We start from the raw sequence: 11,306 nt of genomic DNA, 5'->3' as shown, positions 1-11,306 counted from the left end.
CAGTTCTGCACCCCTACCCACACCGTGCCCCACAGATGAGAACACACAGACAGAACAGGGGAAAAAACCAAATGCACATTTATTAAGCTGAAGACATGGACACTGAGGGGCCAGGGGACGGATCTTCGAGGATGAGACAAGGAGGTGCAGGGGGGCTGTACACGGGGATGCTGGGGGTGCTGGGCCGGGATGGACTCCCAGATCCCAGTAGCTGGAGGCCTGAGGCCCCGGGTCTGGGGTGCAGACGGGCTCTTTGGGGGATCGTCATTGCCAAGGCCTGGGGAGGGACAGCAGGGTGCAGCGGCTCCAGCCTTGGGGTGGGTGGGGCGGCTCATTCCGGGGAGCGCTCCCGGCGCGCGGCTGGGTCCCCACCGCCTCCACCCGGTCCTCAGGCTCCCGCGCTCAGGCAGGGTCGGCAGCGGAGTTTCCTCGGGCAGGTGTTACACGCCGCCGCCACCAGGGGCTGGTGAGAGAGGGGGTGCGTGAGCCACCAGAGAGGTGGAAACTGCCTCCCTCCCCACAGCTCGTTGGCTCTCCATTCCCCGGCACCATGGAAGCCAGATCCCAGGGACTGTCACCCCAGAGCTAACACTGAGGAGCTGTCTTGCCTCCCAGACTCTAATGTCTGGTTCCCTTGGGGACACCTCGTGGCTGCTGTCATGGAGAGAAACACCTGCCACGGGGCTGGCGACCCCAGACCCAACCTGGGCTTTTGGGGCTGTCCCCTTGCCAGAAAGGGAGTCCCTATCTCCCTTCCCATCTGCAATCTCCTCCTACACCCTCACTCCTTTCCTACACTCCCTGTCCTGAACATTTGGATACAACGGGAATTCCCCCATTCCCCACCCGCTGCAGACCATCATTCACCTAGGATAGACCAGAAACCTGTGCAAAGTCTTTAGCTGTGCCCCAGGTGACAAGGCCAACCCCCATGCTGCTCCACGCATCCATAAGTGCCCTGTTCATGTTTTAAAACTCATTAAATAAACATGAAACAGGCCGAGCGCGGTGGCTCACGCCTGTAATCCAAGCACTTTGGGAGGCCGAGAAGGGCGGATCGCTTGAGGTCAGGAATTTGAGACCAGCCTGGCCAAAATGGTGAACCGTCATCTCTGCTAAAAATATAAAAATTAGCCAGGTGTGGTGGTGTGTGCCTGTAGTCCCAGCTACTTGGGAGGCCGAGGCAGAAGAAGCGCTTGAACCCGGGACGCACAGATTGCAGTGTTGTAGTAAACTGAGATCGTGTCACTGCACTCCAGTCTGGGCAACAGAGGACAGAGCAAGACTCTGTCTCAAAAAAAAAAAAAAAAAAAAGGAACATGAAACAAATTCCACACCAAATACTCCTCAACCATGGAATAACCCGTGTCCCCCTCATGCTTTTTTTTTTTTTTTTAGTTATAAGAACTTTATAAGAGACACAGAAATTCCCATTTCTGGTTTTTTACAAGTCTCCAGAAAGGCTGCATTTCCACTAAAAACAGGTCAAGATATTTTTACATAATTAAAATTAACAGCCCCAAAGGAGTCAAAATCTTTCATCGACATGCTTGCCCTGCATCCCTCTCGCTCTCCCTTTACACTTTCGATGCTTACACCCATTCTCCCTCCTCCACCCTCCACGCCCTCCTCCTCCCATCCTCCCCTTCCTTCCTGGGCTCTTCCTTCCCACATTCTCCCCAACACCTCCGTCCTCTCCACTCTATCCCCTCCTGTGCTTCCCAGCTTTCTTCTCCATCCTCACATTCCCTGCATCCCATATGTTCTTTTCCAATGTGAATTCTAAAATCTGCATTCTATTCATCTCTCTTTTTGTTATTTTGATGCAACTATTCAGAAACCTTCCCTCCCTCCCTCTGTCCCGCTTCCTCGGCTATTTCATCCTGGATCTGCCCGGCTGAACGATCAAGTCTGGAAAGCCTCTCCCCGTCTTCCTCAGTGCTCCCTCTCTCTCCCTCCTGATTGACAGAGCTCCTCCCACATGGGGCCCTTCTCTTCACAGGCCTGTGGCTTCCTCTCCTGGCAAATCAGCTTGTCCTGGCTTTTATAGGCTTGAGCATTTGTTTCTGGGAATCTCTGTGGACTCTGGGACATGTCACATCCCACAGCCTCCCCATGGTTTAGCATCATCTTTCTTTTCCCTCCCTCTCTCCCTCCCTCCCTTCCTTCCTTCCTTTCTTCCTTCCTCTCTCTCTTTTTTTTTTTTTGGACAGTCTCACTTTGTCACCCAGGCTGGAGTGGAGTGGCACAATCTCAGCTCACTGCAACCTCTGCCTCCCAGGTTCAGGTGATTCTCTTGCCTCAGCCTCCAGAGTAGCTGGGATTACAGGTGCACACCACCTTGCCCGGCTAATTTTTGCATTTTTAGCAGAGACAGTGTTTCACCATGTTGGCCAGGCTGGTTTCGATCTCCTGACCTCAGGTGATCCGCCAGCCTCAGCCTTCCAAAGTGCTGGAATTACAGGCATGAACCACCGCACCTGGGCAGGTTTAGCATCTTTCACCTGCAGAATTTCCTCAGCTTCCTAGGGAATTGTCCTGTGATGTCTGCCGGTGCCCCACCCCCACCCCCACCCCCTCCGTCCAGTCCATCCACGCAACTTCCCTTCTGAGGGTTCCCTTCCCTTCCCCACCTAAAACTCTCCCAGAATCACACAGTTTCTCACCCTCACCTGAAGAGGGAAGCTCAGACTTACAGGATTTGCAGGTTGGGCTGTGGAGGCAGAGATGAGAGAGAAAAGTAGAAAGAGGTTAAATAACCATAGGCTTTGGGGAAAACACATGGCAGGCCCAGCGGATCCTGCCCATCTGCTAGGGAGGCACCCCGAGGCCCCCTCCCATTCTTTGCCCACTGCTGCCACACCTCTCAGACCTGGAGTCCGCCTTCCTGCACTTCACCTTCTTGCCTGTTGGGAGAGAGAGACAGAACAAGAAGACAGGACATAGGGTGTAGGATATGGATGAAAGTCAGCAGAGGAAGCGGAGGCCGAGGCAGCCCAGGAATGGGTCACACTTACTGAGGACGATGAGGATACCCAGCAGGAACAAGATGGTTGCCAGAGTCATGCCCACAGTCTGCACCGTGTTGTAGTCTGGGGAAGAAAACGGGGGACATCGAGGCAGGGACAGCACCTCGGCTCCACCTGGAGCCCAGTCCTGGCTCTGGGTGGCCCAGCCAGGGGCCCAGAATCGCCCAGGGAGGCTGTGGGCCGTGCTGGACACTCCTTCAGGGGGTTGATGTGAGGACGTAGGGTGTGGGCTTGGGCACCGTTAGCTCCCCTTGCCCTCTGTACCCTCTACTTTCCTCCCCTGCCCTCTCCCGCTGTGCTTTCCACCCTGGATGTATACATAATACTCTCCCTCTACCACCTCCTCCCTGGCCCTGGTTCTGTCCATCATTGTCGCCCATCTGGCCTCTGCAGCAGCCTTCTCTAGGGTCTTGCTGGCCTGCCTGCACTCCCATCTCTGATAGCCATGAGGACCCATCAACATTTGAGTGAGATCTGGGTTCTCCTCTACTCAGAGCCCTCCTCATGCCCATTGCCCTCCGGGTAGAAACCACAGTCCTCACTACGGCCCTCAAAGTTCCATATGATCCAGTTCCTTTCCTTCTTGGACCTCACCCCACCTCACTCTCCCCATCAATCCTACTCCAGCCACAGTGGCCTCCCCACTGTTCCTGGGGCATATCCAGCATGATCCTATCCCAAGGCCTTTGCACTGGCTGTTCCTGCAGCCTGAAAGCTCTTCCCCCAAATATCCACACGGCTCCTTCCCTCACCAGTGTCTGGGCTTTATTTGATTGTGAGCAAAACCTCTGGCTGTCCTATTCAGAATTTTCCATCCTCTCCTCCACACTTTCCAATCTCATTCCCTTCTTTATTTTACTTCATAGGAATTATTCTTGCCTAACGATATTCTTGTCTTTTTTTTAAGAGACGTAGTGTCACTCTGTCACCCAGGCTGGGGTGCAGTGGTGCAGTCATGGCTCACTGCAGCCTCCACCTCTTGGGCTCCAAGAGATTGTCCCTGTTCAGCCTCCCAAGTAGCTGAGACTACAGGCACACACCATGGCCAGCTAATTTTTAAATTTTTTATGTAGAGCTGGGCACAGTGGCTCATGCCTGTAATCCCAGCACTTTGGGAGGCCAAGGCAGGCAGATCACTTGAGGTCAGGAGTCCAAGACCAGCCTGGCCAACATGGTGAAATCCTGTCTTTTCTAAAAATATGAAAATTAGCCAGGTGTGGTGGTGTGGGCCTGTAGTCCCAGCTACTCGGGAGGCTGAGGCAGGAGAATCACTTGAACCTGGGAGGCGGGGGTTGCAGTGAGCCGAGATTGTGCTACTGCACTCCAGCCTGAGCCACAGAGTCAGACTTTATCTAAAAAAAGAAAAAAAAAAATCACAATCATAGTTCATTGCAGCTTCAAACTCCTGGACTTGAGCGATCCTCCTGCCTTGGCCTCCCAAGGCACTAGGATTACAGTTATGAGCCACCGTACCTGGCCAATAATATTCTTGTCTAATATACAATTTTCATATTTTGCTTTCTTGAGTATCTGTCTCTTTCCCATTGAGTGGAAGGTCCAGGAGGAGGGCAGGAATTCTTGGATTCTTGAATTCTTTTCTGTGTGGTTCATTGCAGTGTCTCCAGCTGCTTGGAGCGTTGCCAGACATAGAGCCTGTGCCCACTAAGTATTTGTTGAGATATGAATTTATGGAGCACTCACTCTGTACCAGTAGTGGTCCAGGCCTCTACCCTCAAGGAGTTGACTTTCGTATTGTGATAAAGCATTAAAGAAACAACCCCCCCAAAAAACAAGTCATGCGACCCCAGCTGGGTATGGTGTGGCTCTTCTTTGCCAGGGAGTCAGGAGGGCCTATCCCAGCAGAGTAGTCTATGTTTGATCTGAGGCCTGAATAAGGGAGAGCCTTAGCCAGCCATGTACAAAGCTAGAGGAGAAGCATTCCTGCAGAATCATGGCACATGCAAAAGGTCCTGAGATGGGAGAGAAATTGATACCTAGGCGAAAAGTGTGAATGAGCAAAGGGGTGGGGTGGGGGGCAACAGGAGGGTGTTCAGAGGGGAAACTGGAGCCAGATCTACCAGGCCTGGGGTAACTTATTTGAGCTTCAGTGCCATGGAGGAGATTTAATGGCACCAGCCAGGTATCTTTCCCCAGGTATCTTGTCGCCAGGTATCGTTCCTTGTAGGTGGGAACTATTACTATCCCTTGTTTACAGAAGGGCCCAGAAAGGCAAAGTCGCTTGCCCGAGGCCATACAGCTAGTGAGTGGATAAGGCAGGATTCAAATCCAGGCAGCCTGGGCTCAGAGTCATTGCTTCTAAGGTTTCCTTCATCTGCTTCTCTGACGACATCAAGGCACCAGCCTAATCCCGGTGAGACCTGAAGGGGGCTCAGAGAGAGTGTGAGGCACCCCCACTCCCCCATCTGGTTCTGCCCTCCACGAACCCAGCTGATGTGAATCACACCCATATATATGGTCCCATGGCCAGTGGCCCAGCAGGTATCGTGTGGCCATAGCTGAAGCCATGTCCGGAGTGATCTGTGAGCACCTGCAGCTACTCCCCAGTCCAGCCCTATCCCCAAATCCAACACTCACCGTAGTAAAATGGATCAGGTTCCTCAGGAGCTGAGGGAAAGAAGCAGAGAAAAAGAGAAAGAAAAAAAAACTTAACAGTGTATTTCTTAATATTTTTTAGGATCCAGATAACTTGGAGCCACTCACCCAATCATTTCTTTGTGGAAGTCAGATAGAGACCCCTTGGTTTGGATGATGTGGCCTCACGGCAGGCCGCAAGGCTGGAAGAGCATAGCTCAAGCTGGATTCCAGCCCCTACTCACTCCATCAGTCAGCACCATCCTCTATGCAGTGTACAATCCACCCAAACTACATGGCAGTCCTGGTTCTGGACCCCTATGGAGGTCTGATGCAAGCTATGGACTCATTCCCTGAAAAACACAGATGCACTCCCACTTGCACATGATGTCATGAGGTTAAAACAGACCCCATTTCCACTGGTGGACCAATGAATGTCTCAGCTTCCCCTAAACACTCCCTAAACACCTGAGGGCTCCGACAGGCACCTGCTGCTACTGCTGACATCCACTCACTCCTGACACTCCATTCAGTACAGGGAAGCTGTGCTGATTCATACCCCACATTACTTATCTCTTTTTCTTTCCTCCTTCCCTCCCTCCCTCCCTCCCTCCCTCTCTCCCTCCTTTCTTTCTTTCTTTTTCTTTCTTTCTCCTTCCTTCCTCCTTTCCTTCCTTCCTTCCTTCCTTCCTTCCTTCCTTCCTTCCTTCTTTCTTTCTCTTTCTTTCTTTCCTTCTTTCTTTCTTTTTTTGAGACGGGGTCTTGCTCTGTCACCCATGCTGAAGTGCAGTGGTGCCATCTCAGCTCACTGCAACCTCTACCTCCCAGGTTCAGGCAATTCTCCTGCCTCAGCCTCCCAAGGACTGGGACTATAGGTGTGCACTACCACTGCTGGCTAATTTTTGTATTTTTAGTAGAGACGGGATTTCACCATGTTGGCTGGGCTGGTCTCAGACTCCTGACTTCCGATGATCTGCCCGCCTCAGCCTCCCATAGTGCTGGGATTACAGATGTGAGCCACCGTGCCTGGCCCATTATTACTTATTTCTAAGACACCATCAAGTTTAAGATTCAAAATTGAGTTTGTAATAGTTTTCCCTGTATGTGTGTGTATGTGTAAATATGTTTGGAACTCTACCGCGTGAAATGTCCCCATCCATTAGAAGACGCATAATGATTTCAGAAATGTTCACATGTGGATAAAATGTGTGTGTATCTCTGGGTTCACTTTTCTCCACTTCCCACCTTCCTGGCCCTAATCACGTTCCCCTGCAGGAGAGCTCAGAACATCCTTCCCATTCAACAAGTTCATCCTGATGGCTCTCGAATGCCTCTGACAGTTCTTGTTATATTTGGCCTTCCCTAGAGCAGAATTTGGCAGCAGACTCTCTGCCACATGGGGAGAGGGTGAAGGGTGCCAGGGTGATGCCTGATGTCATTGGTGTTCTCCTTCCCCCTTCCAGGCTCAGAGATGGATGGCTCCCTGGAGGTTGGGTAGGGCCATGTGACTAATTCTGGCCAAGGAACTGTGAGTAGAAGTGCACTGTCACTTCCAGGCTGGGGCATTTAAACATTCAGGAACATTCAGGCCTCCAGGCCAAAGCTCTGTTTCACTTCTAGCCTGGTGGCCTGAATGTTCACGATGGTGACTGCTCTAGTTTTCTTTGGTGACTGGTCAACCTGTGATGGACGTATACGTGAACCTGGTTGTCATAAGCCCCTGAAACTTTTGGTACTATTTGTTACCACAGCATACTCTAGCCGAAACTGACTGATAGAGGTGGCCCCAAAGCAACACCCGTTTGTTACCACAGCATTCTCTAGCCGAAACTGACTGATAGAGGTGGCCCCAAAGCAAGACCATGATTCACGCAATGTGCAAGTTTACCCTTCCCAGGTCTCTGTCCAGTCTTCAAAGAGGATGTCTTAGGTTGGTGCTGAGGTATCTTTAACATCTTCCAACCCTTGTTAATCTCCCTCTTTACCTAAGAGAAAACAGGCCTTGGGCTCCAGGTCTTCAGCAGGCAATAAAATCTAGGCAGAATTTTGTGGCATTATTTGGTTTTCTCCTTTATTTATTGATGTTACCAGCAATGGGTAGCCCTGACTCCATTCCAGCCTCCCTGCTAAGCATCTGAGGGGTATCAGTGCATTTACTCTTAATCTTCATAGCAACTCTTTCATATGGGGGCTATCTTCATCCCCATTTCCTGGAAGGGGGACACCAGACCCAGAAAAGCGAAATCACCTGCTTCAGATTGCTCTTATGCTGCCTTCAATTTAAGGCAAAAAGAAGATGAATTTTCCAGCTGGGCGCAGTGATTCATGCCTGTAATCCCAGCACTTTGGGAACACAAGGTGGGCGGATCACGAGGTCAGGAGTTTGAGACCAGCCTGGCCAATATGGTGAAACCTCCGTCTGTACTAACAATACAAAAATTAGCTGGGTGTGGTGGTGTGCCCCTGCTAGTCCCAGCTACTTGGGAGGCTGAGGCAGAAGAATCGCTTGAACCTGGGAGGCAGAGGTTGCAGTGAGCCAAGATCATGCCACTGCACTCCAGCTTGGATGACAGAGCCAGACTCTGTCTCAAAAAAAAAAAAGAAGAAGATTAATTTTCCAGTTGTGATGGTGCTATAAAATAAAGCTCATTGTTTTTAAAAAGCTATTCCTGGTTTGGGCATGGTGGCCCACGCCTGTAATCCTAAACACTTTGGGAGGCCAAGGCGGGTGATTTGCTTCAGCCCAGGAGTTTGAGACCAGCCTGGGAAACATAGCAAAACCCGTCTCTACAAAAAATACAAAAATTAGCTGGGTGTAGCAGGAGTGCCTTGTAGTCCCAGCTACTCGGGAGGCTGAGGCGGGAGGATAGATTGAGCCCAGGACGTTGAGGCTGCAGTGAGCTGTGATCGTGCCATTGTACTCCAGCCTGGGCAACAGAGTGAGACCTTGTCTCAAAAAATAAAAATAAAAAAGCTAATCCTTTGAAGGAAAAAAATTAAATAAATAGCAGTGTGAGGAATATTTGAATAAAGCAAAAATTGTGATGGTAGTACTCAAAAGCGCCAAGATGGTGAAACACTGCTTCAGGGTCCCTTGTGCTCTGTGTAAGTTTCCCCACCAGAGAGTAAATTTGTTTGACTCATCGCTGCTGTTCATCCTGACATTTATGAAAGGCTCTTCAAGTTTTCTGGGATGAATGAATGAAGGAATGATTATGAGGCGGTCCTAGGCTGCAGGAGGCTGTAAAAGGTGGATTGTCTCACTTGTCTGTTTTCCACACACCCGCCCTTCCCCAAAGTTATCGGGAGCCCACTGGGTGAGCACCTGTCCCAGAATCTGGTGTTCCATGTGGAAGATCCTCCTCCATGCGGAAGATCCTCCTCTGGTCCCTGCTGCCCCAGCAACCTGGGCCCTCAGGTGTGGCTGGGCTAAGGGTGGGGCCAAGAGTCAGGCAAAGGAATGTGCACTACTCCTGGCCAGCTGCCAAGGAGATATCAGGAAGGAGGTGGTTGCTATGGCAACTGGGGCATCTTGCGAAGTGAAGAAAGGTGATAGGTCCCGGCACCCCAGGCTGGGTGGGGTCCCCTGTGAGGTCCTGTGTGAGATGCAGGTTTCAATCTTGACCCTCTCCCCTCCTTTTGCACCTCCTGCTGTTGCCCCTGCAGGACTGGCTTCTGGCCAAGCTAAGGGTCCATTTCAGGGATAGGGACCTGGACCCAGCTGTGCTCCTGCATCCCTCTTCTGTTCACCCCTAATTCTCCCTCCTGTTCTCTGGCAGCGTGGAGGGATACAATCTCCCCTCTTCTCCCCTCGCTCCCCAACAATCATTAATTAGTTTCCTTAAGCGGCTTGCAATGCACAACATGCTTTTCCTCCCCCGGGGTTTCCCGAGACCTGCGGTCCCCTGTCATGCTGTGACTGGGAAAGGGGGAGGCAGAGAAGGTTGGGTTGAGGAGTCTGTCCTCCCACCTCTGCCTGTCTGCTGCCATCGATCCTGCTAACCACCACCTCTGCAAAAAGAAGCCTTGGGCTCCCGCCAGGCCTGCTGCCTCAGCCCTGCCCCCTCCCTAGGGTAGCTTCCAGCCTCTGCAGCCCCCCCCCCACCCCCCGCCCTGCTTGGAATTCTGCAGATATGGCTCAGTGCAGCAGCCCCCGCCTGCTGGGAAGCGCGGAAGAGAGGGAGCCATCCAAGTGGAATTCGGGTTCCCTTCACTGTCAGGGGCTTCTCAGCACCCCTGGTCCATCCCCTGCCCTCAGTGCTGGAGACCCTTGCTGGGCACCCGCTCCCTCGTAAAGCAGTCTGTGCCTTGCTGCTCTGCAGAAGCAGGCTTAGCAGTGGGGTCTATTGGGGGTGACGGTGGAAGCGGGTGTTTAAGTGGGTGCATAACTGGGTTAATGGGTGTGGAATGGAAATCAGTGTGCGGCTTGATGGGGGCAGTAGGGGCAGCTAGGTATACCAAAGTGCACCTCTGGGATTGGAAAACACCCCTGCTGTGGGCTGGAAGGAGGGTCCCATCACCCCATTCCCACCCATGGGGGCTCACTGCAGTGGTTTGGGCCCCACCCCACACGGCTCTCTTCTCTTTCTACTCCCCTCTCTCCCCACGGGTCTCTCTCCCTCGTCTCTCTGCTTCTCTCTCCCTAGCGGTCTCAATCCCGCTATCTCCCAGGCTCTCATTTTTTCTCTGTCTCTCTGCATCTCTGTCTACTGCTCTCGGCCTCTCCCCTCCACTGGGAATCTCTCTGAGTCCATCTATTTGTCTTCCTGCGTCTTTGTATCTGTGACTCTGGATCTCCTGCCTCTCTTGGTCTCTGTCTCTTCCAGGTTCTCCCTGTCTGTCTCTTGCTATATCCCTTCTCTCTGTCTCTTCCTTCAGCTCTCACTCCTTTCCTCTGAACCTGGCTGTCAAGGGTTTCAGGAAACAGACACCCTAGGAGACAGCACTGGAAAGAAGAGGGACATGAACCTCCTCCCCTTCCCTTGCCCACCCCAGGGACCCTGAAATCTTCCAGAACGTCTCTGGTCGCAGACCCACCCGCTCCCACCCTGCAAGCTCATCTCTTCCCCGTCTGCTACCACCACGGTGCGGGACCAGGCACCCGGTTGCCATAGCGACCTGTCCGAGCATCCCTTCTCCCGGGACTGCCACTCTCCGACCGCAGGTCTGGCACAGGACGACGGCCGGGGAGGAGGTGTCCCAGAGACCCGGAGGGGCCATCGGGGGGGGTGCATTACAGTGGCCTCCGCCCACAGGAGAAGCGGACCTCCCTCCCCCAACTCCCCTGCCTTACCATTGCTGGAATCTCCCGACACCCTCTCTCCTAGGCTCTCAGATCCCGGAGCCCCCCTGCAACCCCTTCCCCAGACGACGCTCACCCTTTGTGGGGGTCTGGGTCGGGGTCGCCATGCTGGGCCGGAGCAGGGGGCTGCTGGATGCTTTGGCGGCGAAGGCGCGCTGCAGCAGCTGGAAGCAGGACGGACCGATGTGGGGGGGAGCTGGGGGGAGCCCTGGCGTGGGGGGGCCTGCAGCCAATGGGGGCCCGGGGAGCCCGCCCCCGTGCAGTCCACCCCCGCCCCCGCCCCCGCCCACCACCGTCGTCCCCGCCCCTTCCTCTAGGGTGGGGCGCCCCCTGCTGGGGCCCAGGGGCGCTGGGCTTTCGCGCTGAGGGACCGAGACCGACAA

The 11,306-nt window shown here is 53.2% G+C and overlaps 1 protein-coding gene across 1 annotated transcript; it reads right to left on the bottom strand.

The window, feature by feature from the left end:
* Positions 1-55: 55 nt before the first annotated feature.
* Positions 56-11,259, bottom strand: FXYD7 (FXYD domain containing ion transport regulator 7). The gene is made up of 6 exons (XM_032170476.2): positions 11,000-11,259; positions 5,625-5,654; positions 3,018-3,092; positions 2,864-2,906; positions 2,673-2,713; positions 56-463 (listed from the first exon to the last, which is right to left on the bottom strand). The coding sequence occupies exons 1-6, from the start codon at positions 11,028-11,030 to the stop codon at positions 441-443; spliced, it is 243 nt and encodes an 80-aa protein (XP_032026367.1). The 5' UTR covers positions 11,031-11,259; the 3' UTR covers positions 56-440.
* Positions 11,260-11,306: the final 47 nt, after the last annotated feature.

This window comes from Hylobates moloch, unplaced genomic scaffold, assembly GCF_009828535.3.
Source record: "Hylobates moloch isolate HMO894 unplaced genomic scaffold, HMol_V3 SCAFFOLD_12, whole genome shotgun sequence".
NCBI classification, from domain to species: Eukaryota; Metazoa; Chordata; class Mammalia; order Primates; family Hylobatidae; genus Hylobates; species Hylobates moloch.
This window is presented reverse-complemented; position numbering and strand designations above follow the sequence as displayed.

What these genes read in the sequence shown, in the direction of transcription:
- FXYD7 (XM_032170476.2), bottom strand. Translation starts at nt 11,030, where the DNA reads ATGGCGACCCCGACCCAGACCCCCACAAAGG. An exon ending in GCGGACTCCAGGTCTGAGAG is followed by an intron (nt 2,714 to 2,863) that starts GTGTGGCAGCAG and finishes CTGCCTCCACAG; the next exon opens with CCCAACCTGCAAATCCTGTA. An exon ending in GTCTGAGCTTCCCTCTTCAG is followed by an intron (nt 464 to 2,672) that starts GTGAGGGTGAGA and finishes CTCTCTCACCAG; the next exon opens with CCCCTGGTGGCGGCGGCGTG.